The sequence below is a fragment of the Brachypodium distachyon genome, chromosome 2 (assembly GCF_000005505.3).
Source record: "Brachypodium distachyon strain Bd21 chromosome 2, Brachypodium_distachyon_v3.0, whole genome shotgun sequence".
NCBI classification, from domain to species: Eukaryota; Viridiplantae; Streptophyta; class Magnoliopsida; order Poales; family Poaceae; genus Brachypodium; species Brachypodium distachyon.
Genome location: NC_016132.3, coordinates 14,674,090 through 14,699,273, shown reverse-complemented (window position 1 = coordinate 14,699,273; position 25,184 = coordinate 14,674,090). Strand labels below are relative to the sequence as shown.

Below are 25,184 nucleotides of genomic sequence, written 5' to 3'. Positions count from 1 at the left end.
TCTCTCCCTCTCGATCTTTCTCGCCGGCCTCCAATTTCTCTCCGAATGTCTCTAATTTCAAATTTTTAGTTAGCTCCGGTTAATTAACACCTTAATTCCCTTGTCAATGATTATGCCAACTATTTTGCTTTGTTTGTTTTCTTGTGTATTGTGTTGTAGATCGAAAGACCGTTTTTGGATGTACGCCAAGGAAAGAATCAATGCTCAATGGATAACCGAATGGACGGTCTTTTTTGGAGTCGCGAAAGGTGATATGGAACAAAAATGACTTTTGATGATGCATTGTCCATGTCGCAAATGTGGAAACACATGCATGATGAAGCCTGAAGATGTTCAGATGCACGTGATGGCATCGGGTTTTGTGGAAGATTATTCTCGCCGGACTTGTCACGGGGAGGATGTGGTTGATGTCGGTAGCGGTAGCGAAGATGATGATGTCCTGCGGTATGATCTGGCGAATGATTCCGAGGAAGAAACAAGGGTCGATGAGGAGGCTAATGTGGAAGGTGAAGGAGCTCCACGAGACAGGATTACCGAAATGCTAGATGACCCGTACCTACGGGAGCAGCTGGAGGACCCCGAAGATGAAGCAGAGTCTGCTCAGTTCAAAAAATTGTTGGAGGGCGCAAATACACCCTTGTATGATGGAGCTGGCAAAAAAAACCACGTGCTCGAAGTGACGCTCGAACTTTTGAGGCTGAAGGCAGCATCATGCTGGCAGACAAGGGCTTCACGAACTTGTTGAGTTACCTTGCTTCGGTTTTTTCACAACCAAACAAGTTGCCCAAGAACACATAGGAGGCGAAGAAGATTACATGCCCGCTTGAATTAGATTGTGTGAAACATCATCATGTCCAAACGACTGCATGGTATACATTGGAGAGTACGAGAACCATGAGAGCTGCCACATATGCGGTGCATCGAGATACAAGAAGAAAAACGCCAGAGCTGGCGAAGACGATGGGGAAGAAGTGATGAAGGGCAGGCCGGCAAAGACTGTCTGGTATCTTACGGCAGGTGGCCAAGTTGAGCGTTGGATGCAGAACGTTAAGGACGCGAGGTATCTCGTCTATCACGATCCGGCGCAGGCTGCATTCGATCCTGACGGGCACTACCGTGTGGAGGAAGCTGGGGTCCTAAGACACCCTGCCGATGGGACTCAGTGGAGGAACTTCGACACGACATTTCCTGATTTTGGGGCAGAGCCCAGAAACCTGAGGCTCGGTCTCAGCACTGACGGGATAAATCTTTTTGGAATTATGAACAACAAGCGCCAGTGATCTTGTTTGTTTACAACCTTCCTCCATGGTTAATCATGAAGAGAAAGTACATCCACATGTGCATGCTCATACAGGGTACAAAGCAGCCGGGAGCTGACCTAAATGTGTATCTGCAGCTAGTGAAGGATGAGCTGAAGCAGTTTTGGAACCCTGGCAGAGTGGTTTGGGACGCAAACAGGAGGGAGTACTTCACGATGAGAGCAGCACTTCTGACCTGCGTGCATGACTACCCCGCGAATGGAAATACTTCATGCCAGGTGACACATGGCTACAAGGCCCGTACAAAGTGCGGGGAAAACACGACATCGGAGAACTTGCCCGCTTCATCCAAAATTGTTTACATGTGCCACCGAAAGTGGTTGGATGCTAAAGACCCTTGGAGGGATGACAAGGAAATGTTCAATGGGAAGATGGAGCACGGGACAGCGCCGAAAGAGAAGTCTGGTATGCAAATCCTCGAAATTGTGAACGATCTTGAAGTTGTCCCCGGAAAGATTTCTGCGAAGAAATATAAGGAACCTGAAGGCGTCGTGTGTAAAAGGAGGTCCGTATTCTGGGACCTGGAGTACTAGGCACATTTGGAATGCCGCCACAGCATAGATGTAATGCACGTGGAGAAAAATGTATGCGACAACGTGCTGGGGTTGTTGATGAACAATCCAGAGAAGACGAAAGATGGACCCAATGCACGGAAGGACCTACAACTCATGTCTATCAGGAAAGAGTTGTGGGGCAAAGATCAAGTGTCGGCAGCCGACAAGAATGGTTTCTTGACGGTGACCACGCGGTGTCGTCTTTCATGTTACAACCTGTACAAAGACGAGTTGAATAAGATGTGCCAGTGTCTGGAGGGCGTTAAAGTCCCATCGAACTACTCGTCGAGCATCAAGCATCTAGTTGACATGAAGAGTCACAAGCTATCTGGCATGAAGTCTCACGACAACCATGTCATACTCACTCAGTTACTTCCAGTCGCAATCAGAGGTATCATGGAGCCGCACGTAAGGGAGACAATCATGAAGCTTTCTGATTTTTTTGACAGCATATCGCAGAAGTCAATCACCATTAGACGATGCCAAATATTGAAGGATATTATGATACAGATTCTGTGCAAGCTCGAGATGTTCTTCCCTCCATCATTCTTCGATACCATGGTCCATCTAGTGATCCACATATGCGATGAGATCTTGTCCCTAGGGCCCTCGTTCCTGCATAACATGTATGGCCCTGAACGATACAACAGGGTTCAGAAGCGGTACGTTCGTAACAGATCGCGTCCGGAAGGTAGCATCGTGAAAAGCTTTAGGGCAGAAGAGTGCATCGAGTTCTGCACGGATTGGTTGGCCGATCAGAAATCAATAGGTGTTCCCGAATCACGGCACAAGGGCAAGCTCGATGGCGAAGGTGGCCTTGGACATACATACCTTAATGTCTATGGAAGAGGAAGGGAAGCTGACTTTGAAAGAGCACATTTGGTTGTGTTGCAAACTGCCGATTGCTGCCGGCCTTATCAGAAAATGCACATGGAACAACTGCAAAATGAAAACCTTAAAAGAGCAGAAGTCTTGATCCATTGGGAGCACAATAAAACATTCGAAAGGTGGCTGAAGAATTATTGGTACGGCAGGGAGATGACCAATGTATCAGAAGAAACGGTTGCATGCTTGACACGGGAACCTACTTATCACGTCTCTACTTGGCAATCATATGCGATCAACGGCTATAACTTCTACACCGTGTCTCAGGACCGTAAAAGCACGTATCAAAATAGTGGTGTAGTCATGACTTCTGAGACCGCGACCGACGACAACAGCAAAACCAAAGCGTTCTTCGGCGTTATCGAGGAGATCTGGGAATTGGAGTACTCGATCACAAAGATCCCAATGTTCCGTGTAAGATGGACCAAAGGTGGCAAAGAAGAAAGTCACAAGTTCACGACGATGGTGCTACCACCTGAGATCCCTCGTGAACAAGTCGACGTGAGAAAAATCCTGGCAAGAGAGGAACCATGGGTCTTTGCTAAACAATTCAAGCAGGTTTTTACATAGATGACCCGGCAAATAAAGGCCGCGTCATAGTAAGAAGAGGGAAAAGAAGCATTGTTGGAGTGGACGGAGTTACTTCACAAGAAGACTACGAAGGTTTCCATGATCCGACGATCGCCGCAGATGATGAAAAAGCGGAACGCACGATATTAACGAGGAAAAGGAGAGGGAAAAGAAGAAGTGATGGGAGCGAGAAAATACCACAAAACCCTACCTCAGAAGCAGTTCTGCGAGGAGTCAAGTTATGACTTACCGAAGGAAGAAGAAGCACTAGTAGTCACATTGTAAAAATGTACTCGTACTGAATATTAATGCAAACTTTGTACTAAGTGAAATTATGTGATGAATTTTTGTGTATGCATGTGATGAATTTTTTGAATTTAATTTAGCAAAAATACTAGAGAAATGCATGAATTTATTCATCAAACTTTAAATACATGAATTCCATGATGTACAAATACTAGAGAAATGGAGTCCATGTCCTATACTCATCAGTAACGGCCAGGCTGCTATGCGTCCGTTACTGATGAGTGCCTATACTCATCAGTAACGGTCAGGCTTCTACGCGCCCGTTACTGATGAGTAGATGGGCATTGCACTTCGGTGAACATCAGTGGCGGGTGCTTTCTAGCGCGACCGTTACTGATGATCGAAGGATCATCAGTAACAGTCGCCTCCCTTATCCGCCCGTTACTCTTGTGCATGGGGTATATAAAGGAACACTTAGTGAAATCTAGGGTTATTCCGCCCGCGCGTCCTCAACACAAGGAGCGACCAACAGTGGGCGATTAACCCTAGAAGAGCGAAGCGCTGCCGGATTTTTTCGCCGCCGCCACCGTCGACCCCGAGCCCGCTGCCCCGCGTCGAGCACCGTCGTCCCCGAGCCCGAGCCTCGTCCTCGCCATCGACCCCTTGCCCGTCGACCCTGACCGTCGCCACCCCGACCGCTGCCACCCCGCGCCGCCTTCTCCCTCCTCCCTGAGCGCCGCCGTCTCCCTCCTCACCGAGCCCGCGCCGTCTCTGTCCTCCCCGAGCGACAGGTGCACGCCTTCTCTACCTCCTCTGCCTCCTTCTCCTCTGCCTCCCTCCCTCTCCTCTGATTTAGCTTCATTTAGGGTTAGGGTTAGGACTTGTTCCAGTTAATTTAGGGTTAGGATTTGTTGCTGTTAATTTAAAGTTAGGATTTAGGAAAAGAAGCATGTTAATTTAGGATTAGCATTGTAGTTTGTAGTAGTGGATAATTGAGTTAGATGGGCACACATATTGTGAATTTGATATAGGGTTAGTATATTGTAGGGTTAATTTAGGGTTAGTACATTTCCATTGTAATTTTTTATATATAGCACACATGAATATATGCATTTGATAATATATAGCACACATGAGTATATGCATTGTAGTTTTTTATATGCTATATACATGATGTTTTATATGCTATTTTGGAGAATTGAGTAATGAATTGTGAGCCCGACCATCGTGTCGGGTCATTGGAGAAGGGGCCGGCCATCGTGCCGAGGGGGTACATATGCGGGTGGGTTTTTTATGCAGGTTTTGAGCTATTAGTAGAGAAAAATTTCTAGTTTTTTAGCATAGATCATGCCGAAATTTTCGGCCGATATATATTTGATGGTTTTGATGGCATAGTTCGAAATGGGCAAGAGTAGCCAGAAACCTGTTCTTGATCGGGAGGAGGTAGATCGTGTCAATGAAGAGTCTTCATCGGGAGAGCAAATTGCCAGCTCTGGCTCAGGTAGCTCTCGTTCAGAAGAGCGCGACAACGAGCGACGGGTGGAAGACAGTTCTGAAACTCCCGGTAAGAAGCAAAGGAAGAAGACGCCGAGGGGGAGCCACAACTGTTGGAGATATGCCCTAGAGGCAATTATGTGATGATGTTATTTCCTATGTATTCATGAGTTATTGTTATTGTCCTTGAACATCATCACTGATATGTATCAATAAATACGTGATTTGTTTGTGAGACTATGTATTCTATGATGTTGTTCTAATGGTCCCTAGTCATTGAGGTTATGCGGATACATAATCTAGACTAGCAATGTGAATCAGTATGATGACTATGTTTCACAAGTCATAGGGCAAGGTGTTGCCGACTGATAGCATGGACTCGAAAATGAGATTGTTGAGTCGGACAGACCCGCACTGAGACACAACGAGATGATTGTCATTTGTTAGTCTCAAGTACGATGTATATGCCAGTCCTAGACCTGAGGTCATCGTATGAGCTTGGGATGTGAATCGGCCTACTTAGGGGTTGCCAAACGCTACTCCGTAACTGGGTGGTTATAAAGGTAGTTTTCGGGTTTGCTGAGAAGCATGCTGCGAGTCATGGTTGATCAAGATGGGATTTGCCCCTCCTGTTCGGAGAGATATCTCTGGGCCCTCTCGAGTGATCAGATTCGGAAAGCATGGCCATGTGACTTGGGTTAAGTGTTAACCCGTTCGGGAATCTGTATCACAGGAACGAGAAGAGACTCGAGCTATCCACAAGGATGACACGCACTCGCCTTGAGCTCGACACACATATCGCGAGGCAAAAGGAATGTTGCATATGACACATTGTATGGTTCGTCAATATACCTTGTGGTTACTCGGGAGTTGGCACGTGCTGCTAGGCGCCGCTACCAACTATCGACTTGAGTCGGTGCCAGTGGACGAGTAAGGTGTTACTCGGGCCCGCGGTCCGAGCTTGTAGTCGTGGCCGACTGACCGCGAACCTGAAGGGTCACACGCTTAAGGGGTAGGAACCGAGTTGGATCGGATCCAACTCGTATCGGGCTTGGACTCCTAATGGGCCTCAAGTGTTGAGCCCACTAGGGACGTCTATATAAGTGGAGGAGACCAACCCGTCTAGGGTGAACCCCAGTTCAGACGCGAGTTAGACTCGGCCGTCGCACCTCCACGCCCAAAGCCTTGCGATCGGATCTAGCAGTCCGCCGCACGGAGTTCCTCCCTGTACGTGTGGATACCTCGGAGGCGCTGCACCTGCGGCGCTTGGACGAACTGTTCGTGGGATCGGCGAGGAGGAGCAGGCTGTTCGACTACTCGGCATCGACGCGCTACATCGACTCTACTTCCGCTACGGGTCTGCGCGTCTAGTGGTAATCTCGTGATCCATTATCTACAGCATTGATCCGGGCGGAAGCGGTAGAAAATTTTATTTTGTGCTAGCGTAGCATACCGCGTTCCCCAACAACAACTTGAAGGAGTTCTGTCACGTGGTCACCCGGCACTCTAAGAGGGGCTGCCCGGAGTCGCCTGAGAGGGCACAAAAGGCCTTCGCAACGACCTGTGGAGCCGTTGCACGTAAGTATTGCAAGATCACCGACGAGTGGAGTGACATCTCCGAAGTCGTTAGAAACACGTGCATCGCGGACGTTGCAAGGAGGTTACAAGTCACTGACGAGTGGCGCGAGCGATTTTTAACGGCCGTCAACATAGCAGTCCGCAATGGACTTGCTAATTGGAAAACCACCGCTAGAAAGTGGATGGACAAACCCTACGAGATCATCAAGAAGAAATGGCCGTCGGTAACTGATGAGGCCGAATGGGAAAAATTCAAGAAGGAATCATATGACCCTGCCTTCATTGCGAAGAGTGAACGCATGAGAGCGTTGCGCGCAAGGAAGCCCTTGAACCACAGGCTAGGGAGTGCTGGGAAAGAGGGGAAGAAGAAGGTCTGGCGCAAACAGTACTGAATTCTCGAGGCGGCAGGCAGGGTGCCTCCAGTGCATGACATGTTGGAGGACCAACGTGCTAGAGAATATGCACGTCCGCACATGACACCCGAGGAGTGGGCGGGCATTGAGCCAATGCAGCCGCCTGTTCAAATTTTTACGGTAAGGGTTCATGTGCATTTAGTTGTTTTCGGCTTTAATTATGACACTCCTGATCCATATAGACTCACGTCCTGTCTTATATGATAACAGGCAAATGCCCACAAATGGGAGGAGAGCAAGATGTCAGAAACCTCCGACAACTCCGTGCAGAGCAAGAGGTGGGAGTCGGCTGTGACTGCCGGCTTGCAAAAGGCGGAGTACACGGGCCGTGTTCTAGGAGAAGGCGAAGGGGCCTGCTGGGATGATTATTTCCCGCCTACTCCGAAGCGAAGCAGGGTCCAGAAAAAGCTCCCCGCTTCTTCTGAGATAATAGAACAAGCTAAGGCGGAGGCGCGAGAGCAGGCATCTATCGTGTCTCAAGAGGTGTCGCGGGAATATGCAGTGCAAGCCGTCCATCATTTGGTGTCGGCATTGGCCAAAGACCACCCCGCCCTTGACGCCATAATCGGGGGAGGAGTGGAAGGTTTGAGGAACCTCCTTCCTCCTCTTCCTCCTCTTCCCCCGCGAAAGAGCACCCCGCTGAAGAGCAGCGCCGCCTCCGACAAACGTATGGAGGACGAAGACACCTACACCCCTGGTTACAGCCCGGCTCGTAGCATGGACAACCCCCCCGCTAGCCAACCTTCCCCAAGCGAGGGCATCCGGGATAACGATCCGGGTCTGAGCGACAACATCCTTGTAAGCAATCTTTTCAAACTCTTTTTCACTCCTAACCTTCATGAATAAAGATCTTACACACATATGCCTTCTTCTTGTTACGCGCAGGCACCGGTGAAGTGTCGTATCCACGTTGACAAGCCTAGGAAGCCTGTAGGCGTCATTGGCCGTCTGATGCCCAGACAATCACCGCCACTGGTGCACGGCATTCTCATGAACGACGCACAAGTGAGTGTGATGGTGGACTCCGTCGTTGAGGAGCATTGGGATTATACTATCCCGCTACCTCCAAAGGAAGGTGTGGATATCCTAGGCGATTGTCCAAACTACCGCATTATGTGGCCTAGGACCTTGGTATCTCTCTACAACCAGCGCCGGCCCTCTATGACTCCATCTCCCTCCGTCCACAAAGGTACTTCTCATTCGCCGCTCGGCCTTTCCCCTAGGATACTTCCTCCCGTCGATGCCGGCGGAGATGAAGAGCGGGCAATGTCGATGCCTGCACAGCTCAAAGATAGCGAGACCACAGGGTCAGCACAGGATGGAAGCGTCCCTACCACCTTCTCTCTCTTGGGTGCCGCTGAGTCCATGGATGGCCGCAAGATCGATGGCAAGTACAAGGCAGAGGAGCAGAAGGCATGGGACAGTAAGAGGAGGCATAAAAAGAGGGGGTGCGGCGGCAAGACCATCAAGGAGTTCTCCAATGTCACTTAAGATGAGATGCACCACGTGCCAGACATAACTGGAGTCTGGGAGGACAATAGGCCTGACATTCTCATCAAGAACCCAAATTAAGGCCAGAGATTCGAAGACGGATCCTATTTCGTGGCTAGGGAGTTCGACCGGGTGCTTCTTTACTATCCTGGAAGACCGATGGTCACCGAAGATTCCCTGCGTGCCGTGTCCAGAGAGATGCAATAGCTTCATCAGTTCTACATGCAAGAATCAGCTGGTTCTCAACGGCATGCCCAACAGATCAATGTTAGAATCCCAAAAGACTATGGCTTCTTTGACCAAGAAACCGGGAAGATTCAGGAACGTCTTATCACCTTTGGTGTGGAGTTCAACGAACTGTTCCACCTCTTACACCGCCAAAAGTTTGATATCAACCTCTTAATTTGGAGTAAGTTCAATTTTATATATGGAACCGTTTGTTTTTTCTAATTCAGTCTTTCTTATACACTCTTAGATGTAAAATTTGTTTCTTTTGAAAACAGAGACCATTGGGTGACACTACTCATTTGTTTGCCTTGGTCCGCGGTGTACTACTTCGATTCACTACTTCCGAAGAAGTGTGTTCGAGGTAGGTTCTGAAAACCCATCAAATCACTCATTAACACTGCCTGGAAAATGGTGACCAAGGAAAAACTAGCTGGTAAAGGTTATAAAGACGAGTCTCACCACAACCACAGGTTCCTTTGCCAGCAACAGCCGCCCGACAGTGTGTTCTATGGCTACTACGGCTGTCACGTCCTTATGAAGAATGCCAGCATGTTCAAGCCAGAGTGGAAGGGGTCAGTCGCGGCGATGTAAGAGTACTGACGGCCCCGAATGACAATGTGACACCGACCTAAATGGGTCGTCTATAACATTCAAAGGGAGTTCGTCCATCTCATAAACAATGAGGTCATCAAGCCTAGTGGAGACTTCTTCGAACGTGTGGAACAAGTCGTGTCTTGGGTTCACCCACGACAAGAGATTCAAGCTTGAAATGAGATACATTTGTATTCTTTATATGCTTTCATGAAATTTTGACACTTTGTAATTATGCTTTTATGAAATTTTGAAACTTTGTAATCAATGTCGTGAAGTGAGATACATTTGTAATCTTTATATGCTTTAAATGATGCGGCTTATATACATTGTATGCTTTAAATGATGTGATGTGATGTGTTGTGATGTGATGCGGCTTTATATGTATTTTTCTGTGATGAGATACATTTTTCTGTGCTGTATATATATTATTCTGTGTATTTTCTGTGGTTTTAATTATTTTTTTAAATACCGAAAATGTATCAGTGTTGGTCGCTCGACCGACACTGTTGTGAAAACGCGACCGTTACTGATGATATATATACATCAGTAACGGTTGGGCAGGAGCGACCGCCACTGATGTATATATACATCAGTAACGGTCGTGGCGACCGTTACTGATGGGTATCATCAGTAACACGAAGTTAGTAACGGCGGCCCCGACCGTTACTGATGATGTTTTTCGACCGTTACTGATAAATCTTTCTGTAGTAGTGCTAGGCTATTGCATGCTAGCTAGACAGAAAAAAAACATCTACTCCTATTGGTTGATGAAAATGCCTTAACTTGTGCAGGGCAAATTAATCTAGCTAGCTAATTGGATACTCACGATATCCTGCATGCATGGGATTAAACGAAGGTCTCAGATGAACCAGAAGACGCGCGCGGATCTTGATTGTGCCGTGTGGTGTCAATGGGACGATGCGCCAACCGATCGAAGGCGGAGGAGGGGCCCGGAAACGAAGCGGTCGACACGTACCCGCATCCGTACGTCGAATATACCGGCGGCCTTCGCATTATTGGCTGGAAACGTGGATCCACGCCAAATACCGGAGTCAAACTCGAACAGAGGTCCGGCGCCCGCTCGCTGTCGACCCCCCGGGCATGCAACCATGCATGCATGTATGTCGCACACCCCACTGCACGTACGGCCGGCTCGCGTGTATATATACGTACGTACCATGTGTATATGCCGGCGCATGCATGCAAAATGTTTTGAAAATTATTCCTTTGTTTGTTCGAGACAGAATGCACGTAATCCATGCACCCCATGCACGCACGGGCACGGGGATGGGGTTGATCACGTAACGTACGTACGTACGCGAGCCAAGTGTGGGGTTGCATGCATGATGGGTTTAAACGGTCAGACGTGCACTCACGCACACGCCTCTCGGTCGAGCAGAGAGAGTTACGTTGGCTCCTCCGTGACCGTGCATGCCATGTGTTGTCGATGTGACGATGTGCCAAAGCGATCGAGATCTATAGCTAGCTAGCCAGTACGTAGCCAGCACCAGCTAGCTTCATTGTGGGGGTTACGTACACGAACACAACGTAGTCGATCTCTGCATGCATGGGCTCGATCGATCGGGTCGACACCAAGGCGGTCCGCGCGCGGCGCCGGCCGGATCCACCAAATACCGGAGTCTAGCTCGAACAAAGGTCCAGCCTTCACGCGCGCGCTGGCACCCCAGCTGGCCTGGTTGGCAGGCACACCACGTATGCATGCATGCAGGCATGGCGGCCAGCGGCCGGTGCATGCCGCACGTGTGTCTGGCGTGGTTGATCTGGCCGCCATGCCGCACGTGTGTCTGGCGTGGTTGATTTGTATAGACGTGGGTCGGTGCATGAATGCAATTAACGCACGAGGCTATACGTTCCTACGGCCGGCCAGGTGTACGTACGCAGGGCCGGCGCCATGCATGCATTGCATTTGGTTGGTATGTACTCCGTACTTTTCGCACTGCTCATGAGGCTACGTCCGTACGGCCGGCGACGGGGCGGCGCTGCGACACCTCTGGATCCCGGGGCCAAGGCGGGTGGCAGCGGCGTCGGGATGTGAGAGGAGCAGCGGGAGGACGCATGGGGAGAGGCGGCGGGATGGGCCGCCGACGGGTAGACGGGAGGGGAGCGAGTGTCAGCAAGAGGGCGATGGGATGAGGAAAAAGCCTCGCGCGTGCGGAAGGAACTGAAAAAAACGGAGTAGGCACTCCCCCGCGAAGTATAGGAGGCCAACAGGCCGTGCTTTGTGGCAAGGCCCGAAAGCCCAGAGGGCTTAGCCTGACTGCGCCTGGCCCGTCACGGAATTAATCACAGCCTGTGCCGAGCCTGGGCCTCAACCTCAGGCACCTGGGCCGGCCCGATTTTTTTTTCTTTTTTTCTTTTCCAATATTTGTGTCACTAAATCCCAAAAATCTGGTCTAGCCCAACAGTTTGGCCCATTGTCTTTCCAATTTTGGCGTTTTCACCTCTTTTTTAATTTTTTTCCCTAGTTGGGCCTTATGCTACATGGCCTTTTCTCAGTTCCAGCCGAGCCTTAACGAGCCCAGGCCGGCCCGTTGGCACCTATGCGTGCGGAGCCGTGGGATTGAGGGCTTTGGCGGCTCTCCGAGGGACCTCCATCCCGAAAAAAAAAAAAAGAACCAGAATCTCGCCCCTGACCCCGAGTCCCGACCTCAGCCAACCCCGATCCCCTCCCTCCCCCTTGCATTCGCTCGCTCCCAGCGTTAGGTCAGCGCCGGCGCCGCCCCTCCCTCATCTCTCCGGTGGCTGCCGGCTGCCGCCTGCCGCCCCCTCCTTTTCCATCCCTTCGCTGGCCACCAGCCTCCCCACCCATACCGAACGCCGCAGCGAAGCGCGGTACGTCTCTGCTCGCCGCTCTTCCGAACCCTAGCCATATTTCCCCACTCGCGCCGCTCTCTCCTCCCGACCCCGAACCCTAGCCGCCCGCTCTCTCCTCTCGTCTGTCGAAGGCCACCGGCGGCGGCGGTGACCCAAGGCGGCCGGCGACGACGCAAGGCGACCTCACGACGCGGGGTAAGCTCCTCATCTCCATTCTTGGTCCGTTTCTGTTCTTGATCTGTTTTCTTGGCCTTTCTTGATCTGTTTTTTTGGTCCGTTATGTATCTGCTATGCAGAGGAAGGGACGGATCTGCTTATTTCTTGGCTATCTACGGCATCCTCCACTGTCTCTTCAGTTCGACTTCTTGCAAGGTAAGCATTTCGATCCGGTTTTATTCTTCCTCCCTTCTCTGTTTCTTGATGTTCTTGGCTGGAAATGCTATATGCTCCCCACTGCTATGCTTAGTTAGAATATACCTTCTTTTGTACATGCAGTCACTGTATGCTCACGGTAGCAGTAACATCTTGGTGATAACTAGTGTTGATATTTGTAGTAGTGCCAAACTTATAATCGATGTGCCGATTTTGGATTGTCTTGTTTTGGACAGTGCAGAAGTTTATTTGTGTTGTACCATGGGTTTCATTCAGTTTAGCTTCGATGATGTGTTATGGTGTGCGCAGTTGTTCTCCTTCTGTTTACAGGACATGAATCTTGTATTGGTTGGATCTATTGAGAAATTTGCTTTGTAAGAACTGTTGTGCTATCTGTCTTATTCTGAAATTAGCAGCATTGCTAGAAATTATGTCTAGTGATTTTATTCTGAAACTTGGTGATGATTTGCTCTGCCGTATCTCAAGTAAGACAGTAGTGGCTTGTTTGCGGCTAATTTATTCCTTCATCTTAGAGTATTAATTTGTTACTATTTCATCTTCCGTGTAGCAAGTTAAAATTATGTGCCACTGTCACCTGTATACTAATTTGTTACTGATTTTATCTTAGAGTATCAGCAAGTTGTGGTAGCAACAACAGCAAGATCTTCTGCCTCTTCTAGCTGAGTGCAGTACTGCTACTACTTAATTTGGGTCCTGGATGCATGCATGTATTTGTCTAATTTTTTGCATGATCATCTTGATTTTGTCTTCTTGGTCTGAGTTTTTTGTTTCTTTGTTTGTTCATGTACTGTTTTGACCAATTGGATAGCTTTGTTTGTTCTTAGATAAGTAATTACTCTTATGTACTGTTTAATAATTAATTAGCTAATTAATCAACGCCACTGAAAACCAGGTACAAAACTGCCAGGGGGGAGGGGTCGGGATGAATGGTTTTCAAAAGTTCAGTGGGGGCATCTTGCCCGGTTTTAAAGTCCAGGGTGTTTTTGGACTTCTTGATAAGTTCAGGGGTGTAAAATGGGCTTACTTCTTTCATGTTTGACAGTGCCTTTTCTTTCTGCCATCATTGTAAAGGGTTATCGTTGGGGAATGGAGGATGAGTATGAAGACGAATACTATGATGAAGATGAGTATGAGGAAGGTTCAGGAGCGGTCGAGGAGGAGGAAGGGCCACCAGAGGGTCAGCAGGAGTTCCTTCAGGTTAGGGAACGATTAAAGGAGCAGATTAGGCGACGGGCACAGGGAGCTGGTGCCAGCACAGCTGGCCGCTCATCTTTCTCGCATGATAGAAGACCTCCAGCCAAGTAAGTGTCTTGAATTTCAATGCGCCTCTTCTACACTTTGTTGAGCATTTTGTTTGATTGTGCTCCAGGAACTTGTACAGTCGTGAGAATAAGGTAGTCTTAGAATGATTCCTTACATTCTATCAGAATCTTTAGCGTGTTAAAGTGAGATTTTTAAGTGTGTACGGAGGAAATATATTAAGTTTTTTTGGCAATTTTGCTTTGAAACTGGGAACGTTATCATAGTCAACACATTGGCATGATATCCTTTCTTGAAATATTGTTGTCCACTTGCAATACTGATTTTAGTGTCGTTATGGGGAATAGATTTTACTGTGGTTGCAGGAAAATAGGGAACGGTTTTCCGTATGTTCCATGTGCACAAATCTTCCAACACTATAAGGGTGTTTTCTTCTAATGCACTAGTGTTCGTTTTTACACTCCATGCTGCTTTCTTTCGTCCTACTTTTTTTTCTCTACTACCCATTCATTTCTTTTACTTTATTTGGTGCTGCTGTGGTATTTACTGAGATGGGTGTGCTCTCCTTCATTATGTATGTCACTTGTCTAGTTTTGGCTCCTTCTTTGGGCCATCCAAGCCAGTGATATCAAAGCGAGTGATTGAAGAAAGGAAGTCAATGAAAGAGCTACAGAACACAGTGCCCAGAGAGCGAAGACCTCCCGGAGTATGTGGCACTACACCGATCCTGATTATTCTTGGTCTGATCCAATACTTACTGATTCTAGTCAATACATGTATGTAGAAGGACATCCCATCATCATCTTCAAAAGTGCAAGCTAAAACAAATGGATTTCACCAGAAACAGAATTTTATTAATGAGGTACAAAGGATATATCTTTGCTGCATTTTTCATTTGTTTTCTATAGTAAATTTTGGTCACTGTAGTCACAAAATAGCAGCTACAATTCACAGGCAAAAAAGAAGGCCGAGGCACTTAAGGATAATCGGGACTATTCGTTTCTACTCTCAGATGATGCTGACATTCCATCTCCAAAGGCAACACCTGCCGCTAGGTCTGCCTTGACTCAAAAGTCTGGTGAGTTTGAATTTCTATTTCATGGAACTTTGTCTTTTCTGTTTAGTGGAGAGTGCTGATTGTTAGTTTTTCATTGCTGAAGATCGCCAGTTGATGCATTCAGCTGTGAAGGGCAGAGCACCAACAAGTCATCCTGCCAGATTACCAAACAGAAACGGGTTGAACAGCACATCCTCCGCTCTAAGACATGCTGAAAGCAAGAGAAAGGAAGCTTTTCCAAATAGAGAAAGGGCTTCATCACTTGACAATGGAAGGATGCATGGTGCTGTTAGAAATGGGTCCAGCTTGTCGACAAGCAAAGCTGCAGGTCAGAAGTTTCTGAGCAAGGGTCCTACTACAAGTAAGCCTGCTTTGAAGGATGTAAACGAACAATCTCTGAGGAAGAATCACTTAGCTTCAAAACACCTTTTATCACCAAATGAGCGACCACAACCGTCACAAAGTCAGAGGCTCCAGTTAGGCTCTTATGGCCAGAGACCACAGCAGTCGTCACAGAGCCAGAGACCACAGCAGTCATCACAAAGCCAGAGGCCACAACAGTCATCCCATAGCCAGAGGCCACTGCAGTCATCGCGGCCTGACAGACCACAACAGTTGCCACAGAGTCAGAGGCCGCAGCAATCGTTGCAGAGACAGAGACCACAACAATCTTCACAATTGCAATCCTCACAGAGCCAAAGACCACAGTCACAAAGCTACAGACCAGAGCTTCTGCAACGGCAAAGGCCTCTTTCCTCTCAAGGTCATTATCCTGAGCAAAGAAGAGTTCAAGCAAATGATAGAGTAAAGCAAGTAGAAAGGCAGGCGAGGCCTTCGTCAAAACCCATGGTAATATTTCTGTGAAGCCTTTAGTTGTAAAATGAAGCTCTGATGCGATAATCTGTCATTTATTTACTTTCGTGTTATGCCATTCGGTGCGATAATTTGGGATAATATTATTCCGCTAAGTTTGTTTCTTCATCGTGTTTGTGTTTGTGCCTGTAGCCATCTCGACAAGCATCTGCCAATGGAATACGTGATGATCGCGCAAAGAAAAAACAATTGGCGAAAAGAAGATTTGATGATGATTTTGAAGATGAGGAAGACCCAATGGCAATGATCAGGAGCATGTTCAGGTATTATTTGTTATCTTTTTTTGTTTATGTTTTTGGTTTTGAGGAAGCACTGTCATCGTTTTCTGGGCATCTTGCCAGTTATCGTGGTTTAGTAGTACATTTCATTCGTGCATTGTTTTGCTGTACAAGCTGGGTTAGTGTCTACTAGAGTTTGGATAATTTACTGATCATGGATCTTGAGATGACTATGCCATGAATTGTGTGTGTCGACGACAATACCTGTTGAAATATTTACTTGTGCTTGTAGTTATGAATTTTAGGTTAGTGTTTTTTTTATAAGATCATTTGATTTGAAATTTTATGATACAAATTAAGTTTATGCATCATATCTTTCAAAGAAAACTATTATAATTCTGGGCTTCCTGCACAGGTATGATCCTAGGAAATATGCAGGCAGAGATGACGATGACAGTGACATGGAAGCAGATTTTGCCACTATAGAAATGGAAGAAAAAAGAAGGTATCTATGTTCTTCACATAATGCACGCTTCTCTTCAAGATTTGTGTTCTGTTCTGTTGCAAGACATAGAGGTCATTTGGGTGATAGGAATAATTTTCTGGATACTTTACTGACAGATGGGGTGTAATGCACATGCCAGTGAGAAAAATCTGCAGTATTATATTTCACAAATTATTATTGGGAAAAAGTGTATGTCCCTGATCAGTACGGTTATTTTTAGTCTACCGTCTCTAGTATAAATATTTATGCCCTATATACAAGTGTCGGATTGATTTTGGCATCATGGTTCGGAACCCATTTTCAGAAAGTGGAACTGAAGGACTGATGTTCAGTCACAGTTTGCAGTTTATTAGACTTACTTTGTTGTTGCTTTTCTTGGTCAGCGCCAAGATCGCAAGGCAGGAAGACGAAGAGCAGCTTCGCCTGATCGAGGAAGAAGAGAGACGCGAGCAGGAGAGGAAGAGGAGAAGGGTGGGAAATGGCCGATAGCAGCTGGTTAGTTAGCTCCAGCAATGTGTTCATTTCTCCGGATGTTGGTACTGCGAAAACCTGAACGGACGACACCGCCGAATGACTGTCGTGCAATGCAGACAACATCGAGGCTTGCCAAAGCTTGTGCCCTCAATTGAGCGCCGTGGGATTTTTCAAGAACATATCAAGGGAAAGAAATGGCATGGCAGCAGGTAATTCTTGCAGATGTGGCATGGCTTTTGTAGTTCTGGGCTTCTCTCGGGCTTGTGTTGATAGTCTCCAAGGTGTTCTTTTTTCCTGTGTACAACTCGTCATATTGCTGGGCTGTACTAGTACATGATATCTCGTCGTGTAAACTGATTTGTTCTCGTGACGTGGTCATAAACATGCCATAGCCAATTGGCATCTTTGTTGAATTATTTGGATGTAAATGTACTATCCTAATAAACAGTGCATTTTTTTGAAATAAGGTTTTCACTTCTCTGGGTATCGTTAGGGTTAGACAGGGCATTTCAAACAGTTTATTCGTCATTTTTTTGGGAATGGTTAAAACAAGCATCAGTTATGTGTTTGCAAATGTTGGAAACACAAATTTTTTTGGGGAATATCAATGCTTTTTTTTGCACAAGGTTTGATCCGTGACCATGTTTTGAAATACGCAATCGCGCATGCTTTGTGAAACAAGATATTTTCATCACGCAAAATCTGCCAAAACCATAAAACTAACACATGCTTCAAAGGTTGTGCTTTCCAACATGTTGAAGGTTTGTGCTTTGCAACATGTTTGATCCAAAACTGGATTAGTAAATGCTTTGTGCTTTGTAATGAATTGGAGTATGTGTTTTGCATTACGCTTACTAATTTTAGTGTGACGCACAACACAATGTATCTTCTCAGCTCATTGATTAGAGCATATGTAGCAGATACCGTATGTGGGTAATCCGCAAAACTATTATGTGGGTTAACTAAAAACGTTTTTACAGGGTCATTTCACATCGGGGAAAAACAAATGCTGCAATTTCAAACCGTGAATTCGGGTGTCGAATCGCATCCTCAGAAACAGCAAAGAACACCATCAAGAATACAAACGCGTCATCACATTCTCAAGTTCATACAGTTCATCACAGGACATAGAAAATAAACGTTAACCTCCTCGCAAAATAAATAAACGTTGACCTAATATTAAGAGGAGCGTTTTTAACCTAAGCAAAATGCAGCCGTCTTCTCGTAGGTGCAGCTCACTCCTCGTCGTCATAGCCTCATAGGTGTAGGATTCAACATTTTATGACGTTCAAATCCTACGCTTTTTTATGTTATTGTATTTTTTATACAATGCGAATCAAAGGCTGAAAGTTGCTGTTTCAGCTGCTCCTTACAAGTGTATTTCCCATCCGTTTGTAACTTGTGACCCCGTGAGAATGAAGCCTCAATAATTGTAATTTACTCTTAATTTTTAGGCGGGGAGAGCAGTAATAAGCACTGTAACTTGTTCCGATCTGTATATATCCTCTGACGATGAGTAATTTCATGGCCTAACACGGCTCACGCATGCCTACCGCATATATATACCATCAAAATCACAACAAGTGCAGCTAGCCGCGAAACATAAAGAAAAGCAGTGAACCTCCTGCCCTGTCTCAGCTAGCCCGGTTTCACTGTTTCCCCCCAAGCTCGATCGTCGCGACAAAAACACAAGGAAAGGCCAAAGTTCCGTTCCGTTCAATTCAATTCAATGGCGGCGATCACGATGACGGCGTTGCCGAGCTCCGTGGATCACCAGGTCGTGATCCCGCTGCTGAAGTGCCCCATAGCAGCAGCAGCAGCAGCAGCCATGATCCCGACCGTGGACCTGTCGTCCCCGGGCGCGGCGAGGGCCGTGGCGGAGGCCTGCCGCGGCGTGGGCTTCTTCCGGGCCACAAACCACGGCGTGCCCAGCTCGCTCGCCGCCACGCTAGAAGCCGACGCCATGGCCTTCTTCGCGCTTCCCGACAAAGACAAGCAATCCACAACGACGACGACGACCCCGGCCCCCGGCCCAGGCAGCGCGCGCCCTTCGCTGGGGTACGGCAGCCGGCGCATCGGCTCCAACGGCGACGTCGGCTGGCTCGAGTACCTCATCCTCTCCCTCGGCTCAAACTCCGTGCTCCCGGCGTCGCTCCGGCTCGCGCTGCACGAGTACACGCGTGCCGTCAGGGAACTGAGCGGCCGGGTGCTTGAGCTCATGGCGGAAGGGCTCGGGATCGTCGGGGAAACGGAGCGAGGCGTGCTGAGGAGGATGGTGGCTGGCAGCGAAGAGGAGCTGGTACGGGTGAACCATTACCCGCCGCCGACGACAGAGCGGGACGAAGACGACGACGGCTGCGTGGGAATAACGGGGTTCGGGGAGCACACGGACCCGCAGCTCATCTCCTTGCTGAGGTCCAACCGCACGGCGGGGTACCAGATCTTGCTCCAGGAAGCCGACGAGGCGCGATGGGTCAACGTGGCTCCTGACCCGGATTCCTTCTTCGTCAACGTCGGAGACACCCTGCAGGTGCTGACCAACGGGCGGTTCAGGAGCGTGAAGCACAGGGTACTGGTGGCACCGGAGCGCGGGGGGAAGGCGTCGAGGCTGTCGGTGATCTACTTCGGCGGGCCGGCGCCGGCGCAGCGGATCGCGCCGCTGCCGGAGCTGATGCGGGAAGGGGAGCGGAGCCTCTACAGGGACTTCACCTGGGGAGAGTACAAGGCTGCCGCATACAAGACCCGCCTCGGCGACCACCGCCTCGGACCCTTCCAGGTGCAGCTGCTCCCCCCTGCCGCCGCCAAAGCGTGAAAGGAACGTACGTGGAGTTTTGTTGTGCAGTCCATATATGTGGAAACTGGAAAAAAGCACTTGTCTTTTGCCTTCTTTTGCAAACCCAAAACTGGCACGGCCTATGATAGCCTAGCGCGATCCTTAAGGATTGCTAGAGCATGATTCCTATATATGGTGCCGACGCCCACATTGTTGAAGCCATTTCCCGAACGATGGGCATGTACCTTCTTTCCTTAGTAATAGGGCTTAACCACCTTGTCTGGAACTCGACCGGACAGTGCAAATGGGTGGATCGTCATAAACGATTTAGGATATGATTGTTGTCATTTGGATGATTCCTTTTAGGCACTGCCCGAAAATTCTGTAGCTCATGTATTAGTCTCGTCAGCGGTGCCACCTATAGCAAGCTAACAAACTGTCATGAAAAAGTAGTCGCTGATGTGGTGATTGGTCAACATTGACGGGTTGCTGACCTGTCCGTACTGACGACATGTTACTCTTTAATCTCAAAACCAGTCAGTGTTTTCTTCTCCGTTAATCTGAAAAGATTTTATCTCTTTAGGTTTCTCTTTGGTAGCGATGATCAATAAAAAGCTTTCTTTAAAAAAAAAACTAAGCCTAGCTAAAGTCATTGCTGGCTAGTGGCACGGGTCGAGAGCGGCCTGCCGCGTGCAGGAATCGGGAAAAGACGTGCGGGCGGTCCACGTGCTCCATCGATCTGGTTTGAGAAACAACCTTCTCTACGTATGCAGGAATTCTGCGGCTGGGTTTTCTTTGTGAGATCTTTGATTGTTCTCGACACTGACGAAAGAGAAGATAAAATTGCACGACTTTAGAGACCGTTGTAGGAATATTGCATACATACAAGCAGGCCCAAGTGCATACAGGGGCTCGAAACACAGATTTGTCATATGCATATATGTATCCCTGGCAAGCTTGCGAGGTGAGAGAGTGCTCCAGTTTGGAGCTAGCCAGTGGCACAAAACTATAGCTTCGGAGACACTCAGACCGAGACCCAAACCAGCCGAGTATACATGTAGCTTTCATCGAGCACGGCCAGCACTCTAGCTAATTCCATGCGCTCCACTAGCTATCTTTCAGCCCCTGCTGCAATTGTCTGGCCTTATATATTTTCTCCTGGTTTAATTTTCAATCAGTTCTTAAGCATGTGTACTTTTTTTTATCTTATTTACGGTACCCTAGTATTCCAAAAAAGGGTGAGGGAGTGCCTATTAAATCTAACCGTCCATGTGTTGGGGCATGTATGGACCTTTTCGGATTTCACCTAGGGCGAGTACAAGGCCGCTGCATACAAGACCCGACTCGGCGCCTTCGAGCTCCTCGACGCCGCCAAATCGTGAAAGGAACCAGCAGCGTCACGAGTGCGCTTGGTATCCGTCAGCGCCGTGATCGTGATCGCCGCCATTGAATTGATTGAACGGAAGGAACTTCGCCTTTTGTTGTGTTTTTGGCGCGACTCACTTGGGAGGGAAACAGAGCACCGGCAAACAGTGAAACCGGGCGGTAGGGTAGCTGGGACAGGGGAGACAAAGGTGGTTCACTGCTTTTCTTTATGTTTCACAGCTGCACTTGTGGTGATTTTGATGGTATATATAGGCCACATGTACCTCAACAGGTGGATGGACTAATCGCTTACTCGGACGATGAAAATCGTTGAGAGACGAAAAAAGAAGATTCCTCCAGAGGCTAGAGTTTTAGGGTGAACGGTACCGGCGTTCTTTCCCGTTTCAGTTTCACCTCGTCAAGTTAAGTGGATGCACAATCAGTCCGTAGAAGTACTACCAGCTTCATCGGTTTGGCACGTTGTCCTAGGAACCCAATCACCGGGTTAACTGGGCCGGGATCGTGGTCCGTATACATCCCTGTCTCGACCCTAGCTGCCAACCCCCTCGCCATGAAACCCTCTCTTGATCGTCCCTCTCCCTTTAGAGCGCTGCGGCGCCCACCGTCGCAACCGAGGGTCATGATATTTGAAAAAACGGCCGAAAAGATAAAAAAAACTTAGCCTATAAACCGTGAAAATGACCATAACGGTGGTATTTCATGACCGTCCAAAAACAATTAGAAGACGTGTGCCGAGGTTACAACGTCAAGAAATCAACCAAAGAAAGCAAAAATGTGGGATAACCCATGATAACACCGAGAGCTGAAGTTTTTCATGATTGAGTAAAAAAACTCGAAAACGTGTACTGGGGATCAAGATGTTGCAAAATCAGCCGAAACACAAAAAAAACCCGTAGACTATAGGCTACAAAACGTTCAGAATGGTGATTTTTCCTCACACTCCAGAAATAATCGCTGAAAAAACTGTGTTAGGGGTCCACATATCGAAAAAATATGGCTATTACCCCCAAAAATGGCTGCCACGGAGATTCTCCATGAACGGCCAAAAACAACCCTATAATGTGTACAGGGGGTCACGCTATTGGAAAATTAGTCGAAAGCCTTCAAAAGCCCACGAAAACGTCTAGAATTGTGAGTTTTGATGTGCCAAAAAGTTCAAAAAAAACGTGTACCGAGAGTCACGGTATCGAAAAATTGTCCAAAAAATAAAAAAACAAGGACCATAATCCACGAAAACGGATAGAATATTTTTATCCACCAGCCAAAAATGGCCCGAAATTGTGCACTGGAGTCACGATATTGGAAAATGCACCGAAAAGCAAAAAAACGTGGGCTATAACCCTCGTATACAACTAGAACCGTGAATTTTCATGACCAACCAAAAACAGTCCGAAAACATGCGGTCAGGGGTATAGCCCTCATAAACGGCTACAACAGCTGAAAATGGCCTTAAACCCTGCACTGGAGTCACATATTGGAAAATGGGCCGGAAAGCAAGTAAACGTACCCTAGCTGCTCGAGATGGACCTCTTCTGTTCTGTTCTGCATCTGAGTTTTTCTTCGTACGAGTGAGATTTGTGTTGCTCTCGACATGGACGAAAGAGCAGATAAAATTGCACGACTTTAGAGGCCGTTATAGGAAGAATGCATTCAGGCACGGCTCTAGGAGGACTCGAAACGCAGATTTGTCATATTCATATATGTATCCCTGGCAAGCATGCGAGGGAGTGCTCCAGTTTGGAGCTAGTGGGACAATCGACACAAACGGAAAGACCTAAAGGGCCTGAGACCGTGACCAGAGCCATAGTACGTAGCTTTCCTCCAACATGGACAGGGCTAGCTAGCTCTAATTCCATGCACTCCGCTAGCTGTCTTTCAATCCCCGCTCCAACTGTCTGCCCTTGTATATTTTCCATTGAATTTTACGTATTTTTGTCTGTATTATCATTGGCCGGGTTTCATTATCAACCAAAGAATTCTATACTTGCTTGCCGCACGTTTCTAGCAAGAACACAAGTCTAATTAAATACCACGTCTGAAATTCAACACACATCCACACGAGCTTATTACCCTTGTTTGCCAAGGGCCTAAATCATCCATGGATATCGATCAATGCAGCGCAGGAGATATTGTCTTTTGTTAACCGGTTTGTGAGCCTCCAATTCCGAGCCTGCAACGGCAATTTTCTTTTTTTCTGAAAGGAAGCTGCAACTAGTATATATGTTTCCGAGTCTGCAACTGCAAGTCTGCGAGTAGCGATCGTTTTCCAAATTTTGGTGTAGCGAGAAGCAACTTGCCTGAGTAGCTTAGAATGAAGCAACTAGCAATGGGATCTCACATGGGGGAATTCAACCGTTCTCCTTCCAAGTATCAAGCTCCATTCTAAGGTCGATGGACAAAGGCAGGCAGGCAGGCGGCGAGCAATAGCAAGAGGCACCCACCTGGAGGGATCCACTTGACCATAAGAAAGGGCTCGAATCGGGGACGCGGCCCAATTAATTTGTCGTACGTCCCCGTGCCTTTGGTGCCATGTGGCTGAAAGGGATTTTGGAACCTTCACGATCGTCGATGGTTGTGGGATTATTAAGCTCGTGTGTTCTCTGAGGCTCTGAGCCATGCAAGGGGATTCTGTGTTTGTAAAGTTGATCGACGTACGCCACGGCCGTGTCCTTTTCAGGCAGGAGCTCTAGCTTTTCCTAGTGAAATCAAGGGCCGGGAAATAGGTGAAGTCTTGCATGGTTGGACGGCACGTTTATTTGGCTGTCCACGGACGTCTCTTTGCGAGGTCTGATGTTTTCTTCTGTGACTAGCTAGGCGACTAGTGAGATGCTTTACAATATAACTACCAAAGACATGCGTCGAAAACAAGCATCCAATTGAGAAATGTTGGACATGTCATTTTTCTATGGGAAATGAAGGGCCCATCTTTTTCTAAGGGAAAAAGAAGAAGACGAAGGGCCAATACAGGCAATGGGCTTCATTTATCCCAAATAATTAGAATCGACATGTTCACGTGTTGTGTTCGGCCTAGGCTGTACAGAGTAAGCAGGTCGTCCGGTCCGTTTTAAAGCAGCCCAGTACGGCCCATTTACTTTGAAGCAGTTTTTTTTTTCTCTGTAGTCAATAGTACTACTACTAGTTCGTTGAAAACGCTTGTTTTGCTCGTGATACTATTACATTGACATTTTAAATTTGAAGACGATATGCCAGGGTGGATTTTGCTTTTTCACGAAGACCTACACCACTATCCTGTGCAACATAGAGTCGTGCATTTCTACAAGATGACACTTTACACGTAGTACGCTATAGTCGTGCATCCGCTTGATCCAGTTGAAATTGAAGCCATACAAAAGTAAAACCACTTTACATGCCAGAAATTAAGCACAAACCGTCGCACGAGTTATATACTCATATGGTGCCGATCGATCTGAAAATCAAATGCATGAATCGCGCCCTCAACCAGTAAAACGATCCTCTTTCAATCCAAAAAAGAAAAAAGGAAAACGACCCGCTTATAATTAATAAGTATACGTGGGCGAGTCAACCCGGCCGACCGGGGACGCGCACCGAATCCATCCATCTCGACAAATTATTTTTTAGAGAAAAAGCTTTTCTTCTCGTCTCGACAAATTACAATCCACCGTTTATCTCGTCGTCAGCTTCAAGGACGAGATCAAGGGCTTGTAATTAACTTTCCGTCGAAACAAGGGCGGACCACAGGAGATCGAGCACGTACGTACGGCCGGGGATCGATCAAGAGGTCGGCAGCGGTGCGCGCCAAGCATGTACACCCCACGTTTAAACACCCCCCCCCCCCCCACCCCACCCCCACCACTAACCCGGCTAATCTTGTCCCCTTTTTCTTTTTCTTAATCGTTCAGCACCGGCCAAGACAGCCAACCGGCCGCCACTTCCGCGTGAGAGACCGACCGGCGCCGGCCGGGCGGCTTGGAGTGGAAATCCATGCAAGTTATAGTGCACGGAACAAATTAAGGCACCACCAACAACTAATACTGGGGCAAAAATATACGTATTATG

At 47.7% G+C, this 25,184-nt stretch overlaps 2 protein-coding genes across 4 annotated transcripts; both read left to right on the top strand.

Annotated features, from left to right (window-relative positions):
• The first annotated feature begins 12,022 nt into the window (after positions 1-12,022).
• On the top strand, positions 12,023-17,453 carry LOC100835931 (protein SPT2 homolog). Of its 3 annotated transcripts, XM_014899614.2 has the most exons (11): positions 12,023-12,402; positions 12,504-12,579; positions 13,672-13,901; positions 14,452-14,566; positions 14,645-14,722; positions 14,815-14,938; positions 15,021-15,766; positions 15,923-16,053; positions 16,424-16,513; positions 16,897-17,008; positions 17,104-17,450. In XM_014899614.2, the coding sequence occupies exons 3-10, from the start codon at positions 13,687-13,689 to the stop codon at positions 17,000-17,002; spliced, it is 1,605 nt and encodes a 534-aa protein (XP_014755100.1). In that variant the 5' UTR covers positions 12,023-12,402; positions 12,504-12,579; positions 13,672-13,686; the 3' UTR covers positions 17,003-17,008; positions 17,104-17,450. The 3 variants fall into 3 exon arrangements, with proteins under 3 accessions (XP_014755100.1, XP_014755101.1, XP_010233124.2); XM_014899615.2 differs by having other exon boundaries at positions 13,643-13,901; positions 16,897-17,453; XM_010234822.3 differs by having other exon boundaries at positions 12,024-12,402; positions 16,897-17,453.
• A 126-nt stretch (positions 17,454-17,579) lies between these two features.
• On the top strand, positions 17,580-20,129 carry LOC100835624 (gibberellin 2-beta-dioxygenase). Its single transcript, XM_003565874.3, has one exon. It carries the CDS (start codon positions 18,717-18,719, stop codon positions 19,797-19,799), a length of 1,083 nt encoding a protein of 360 aa, XP_003565922.1. The 5' UTR covers positions 17,580-18,716; the 3' UTR covers positions 19,800-20,129.
• The last annotated feature ends 5,055 nt before the right edge of the window (positions 20,130-25,184 follow it).

What these genes read in the sequence shown, in the direction of transcription:
- LOC100835931 (XM_014899615.2), top strand. Translation starts at nt 13,687, where the DNA reads ATGGAGGATGAGTATGAAGACGAATACTATGATGAAGATGAGTATGAG. An exon ending in TGCCTTGACTCAAAAGTCTG is followed by an intron (nt 14,939 to 15,020) that starts GTGAGTTTGAAT and finishes TCATTGCTGAAG; the next exon opens with ATCGCCAGTTGATGCATTCA. An exon ending in ATGATCAGGAGCATGTTCAG is followed by an intron (nt 16,054 to 16,423) that starts GTATTATTTGTT and finishes CTTCCTGCACAG; the next exon opens with GTATGATCCTAGGAAATATG.
- LOC100835624 (XM_003565874.3), top strand. Translation starts at nt 18,717, where the DNA reads ATGGCGGCGATCACGATGACGGCGTTGCCGAGCTCCGTGGATCACCAG.